The sequence below is a fragment of the Dreissena polymorpha genome, chromosome 3 (assembly GCF_020536995.1).
Source record: "Dreissena polymorpha isolate Duluth1 chromosome 3, UMN_Dpol_1.0, whole genome shotgun sequence".
Lineage (NCBI taxonomy): Eukaryota > Metazoa > Mollusca > Bivalvia > Myida > Dreissenidae > Dreissena > Dreissena polymorpha.
In genome coordinates, this window is record NC_068357.1 from 85,961,402 (window position 1) to 85,964,753 (window position 3,352).

The window sequence follows — 3,352 nt, forward strand, 5'->3', positions numbered from 1 at the left end:
AGTTACACTGAACGCATGCTTCTCGTTGTTTATTATCACTACCACGATATGTTAAGAAGAAAATGAAACAGCTTTCAATAAATCAAATAAATTGAACAAAAAACACTCAAGACTCTCCAATCCAACAAGTCATTAAGTTTGGATATGACACATCTTGCAAGTATACAAAGAAGGTCATACAAGTATCACCATTACAATTATCACAGAAACCTAACAACTATGTGCATATACACACTTGCGTCAGTTCAATAGATTCTGACGTTACTATAATGGTAAATAATGAAAATGTGCTCCAAATAAAACTATGCAATGGTTAATATTAAAATATATCCATCGAAAATATGTCCATTGTTATATAGGTTCAACCTGGTTGGTTCCTATCTGCATTTTCAGCTTGTTGTACACACATAAGACCAGTATGAGATTGACAACAAAGAGCACCAAAGATACGACCAATGGAATGAGCCACCACGGCATGCTGGTGCCGCCAGCTGATAAGTTTCCATCGGCGGAAAAGGATCCTGCGAAACTGTCGTACCTGCCCGATTTATTGCCGCCTGTTCCACTTCCTGGTCCTGAACCGCCTGTTCCACTACCCGCTGCTGAGCCGCTTGTTCCACCCCCCGTTCCTGAACCGCTTGATCCACCTCCCGTTCCTGAGCCACTTGTTCCACTTCCCGTTCCTGAACCGCTTGATCCATCCCCCGTTCCTGAACCGCTTGTTCCACTAACCGCTGCTGAGCCGCTTGTTCCATTTCCCGTTCCTGAACCGCTTGATTCACTTCCCGTTCCTGAGTCGCTTGTTCCACTTCCCGTTCCTGAACCACTTGATCCACCTCCCGTTCCTGAACCGCTTGATCCACTACCCGATGATGAGCCGCTTGTTCCATTTCCCGTTTCTGAACCGCTTGTTCCACCTCCCGTTCCTGAACCGCTTGTTCCACTACCCGCTTCTGAGCCGCTTGTTCCATTTCCCGTTCCTGAGCCACTTGACCCACCCCCCGTTCCTGAACCGCTTGTTTCACTAACCGCTTCTGAGCCGACTGTTCCGTTCCCCATTCCTGAACCGCTTGATCCACTTCCCGTTTCCAAACCGCTTGTTGAATTGACACCGAATATTTTACTTGTCGGGGTTCCAGTTGCCATTGACCCATTAGTAGCGTTTCCACTTAATGGTGATTGTGTTGTGGATATTGTTGTTGATGGACATTCACATTTAATTCTTATTGCATAATCTGGGCATTTTGCCTCTGTTGAATTGATCACGTAACACGTAGCAGACATGTTGTAGCAGGTGTATACGAACGTTTTTCGACTATTGTTTCATTAATTTTATCGTGTATCGCTTCCCCTTTCTCATCTTTGCAGCGAAAATCCTTGACCATGTTGCCCAAGCCAGACGGACACAGTTTTTCTAAGTCATCCGTCGTAAAATGCTCCTCTTCGCGGCTGTATGGGGACATCGGCGTACTGCGGCTGATCCATTCTGACCAGTGACCACAACCTGTGTACGTTAAATTGGATGTGCCCGCTGCAGAATCGCGTCTGGATCGCTCTTTCAATGCAACTATTGCAGCGCCAGCATCGCTGGTAAGTTCTGGCATAGCTACTACAAGACTGCAAGTAAAATTAAAACAATTAAAGTTCGTTCTAATTTTATATATAAAAATGTCTATGCTATATTAGTTGGGCAGTTACTTGTCTTCTTATTTAAAATATCCCTCAACAGAAAGATAATTTTCGTTTTAAATTAACTCAAAAATGAAACAAGTTTTGCATACGTATAACTTCTGAACATAATATGACGCATACAATGAATGCAGGCCGTACCAAACTGTATCCAATATTCAAGGCTCACTTGGTGCAAGGCTACTACATAATGTCACGCAGAAAACAAACACAATATGTTTTGTTTTAATTAGTTTTTCCTTCGATGCATGATTTCATTTTATTATTATGTTAGACTACCGATGACAACCCAGAAAATATATGTGTGCTTTTAATTATTAAAATTTTAGTTATATAAATCTGTTAAATAGAATGGACATGAATTCTGGGGATGTACCAATAACATGTGTCACTTTTGCTTAACAATGAAATGAACATTAAATTCTGCGACCCTTGTTCGAAAAAAAAATAAAGTAAAATAAAACAATTAATTAAATAATAAACATCGATTGAGCTCTTTACTCAACATTCGTGAAGGAAGGAAACACAATGAAATGATATGTTTAATAACATAAAGAATATCAAGAAATAATAGTCAGATTTATAGTTCATGAACAAACATATAGTAATATATTCATTCGTAAATGTGATATGTTTTGTTACATATTCAAATGTTGATGGTTAACCAATAATTTCATTACATACATGTTTTATATTTGTGTATACCTTCAATAGTTTTTTGTAACGTTTTGTAACGTTTCATTTCGTTTTAAATGAAAATTTCGACAATTCTATTGGCTTTCAAATTTCACGCTGTATATAAATATTACAATAACTCCAAGTCAACTTCGATTCATATAGCAGGAGTTAACAAGAGATGTTTGTAAAACATATATGGCATTCAACTAACATTAATTATAAACATATTTAATCCCCAAGGCTAGATATCAGCAAATTCATAGAAATCACATGGGTAGTTAAACAATCTGGATAGTGTTTGTTCAAGTGATTTCACGCTAAAACGCATTACCCAATGACCAAACACTAACGGGTGGTTATTGTGGGTATTTCCGTTCCAATAACAAGATAATGCTATCTGGTCCTATGAACTGTTGACTTCTTTTTCACCAAAGTTTACATGTCTACCAGTTCGGATAATGGTAGTCCAAGGCATTATTGAGATGTCGTGTGGAAACGAAATAGTCTCGGAACCGACAATCCGATCGAATGACCTACCGAGAATCTGACCGACTGATCGATAAACATGTGCAAAGCAATAGACAACGTGTTCGTATAAGTAGGCTAAAACTATTAATTCGAGCAACGCGTGGCTAATTAATCAGGCAAAAACTGAAAAAAAAAACTGAAAAAATAAAACGAATATTGTATATATATATATATATATATATATATATATATATATATATATATATATATATATATATATATAGTAGTGCTTACCTGAAGTTCAAAGCAAAAAGTGATACGCATCCTAGAAAGAAAATAAACACAATTATTTGCAGCCTCGCGAATAAAGTAATAAAGTGTCAATTAAACAAAATTAATGTTGGTTTAGTATTAAGGAATGCCTTAACTTCTATATATTATATGATGCTTTGTAATTTTTGAAAAACTGAAATTACATATTATTTACACAAATAGGTATGATTGTTTAAGTTTGACG

At 37.3% G+C, this 3,352-nt stretch overlaps 1 protein-coding gene across 2 annotated transcripts; it reads right to left on the bottom strand.

The window, feature by feature from the left end:
* Positions 1-249: 249 nt before the first annotated feature.
* Positions 250-1,010, bottom strand: LOC127873533 (30S ribosomal protein S6-like). Of its 2 annotated transcripts, none has more exons than XM_052417416.1 (2): positions 837-1,010; positions 250-647 (listed from the first exon to the last, which is right to left on the bottom strand). In XM_052417416.1, the coding sequence occupies exons 1-2, from the start codon at positions 969-971 to the stop codon at positions 390-392; spliced, it is 393 nt and encodes a 130-aa protein (XP_052273376.1). In that variant the 5' UTR covers positions 972-1,010; the 3' UTR covers positions 250-389. The 2 variants fall into 2 exon arrangements, with proteins under 2 accessions (XP_052273376.1, XP_052273375.1); XM_052417415.1 differs by having other exon boundaries at positions 783-1,010.
* Positions 1,011-3,352: the final 2,342 nt, after the last annotated feature.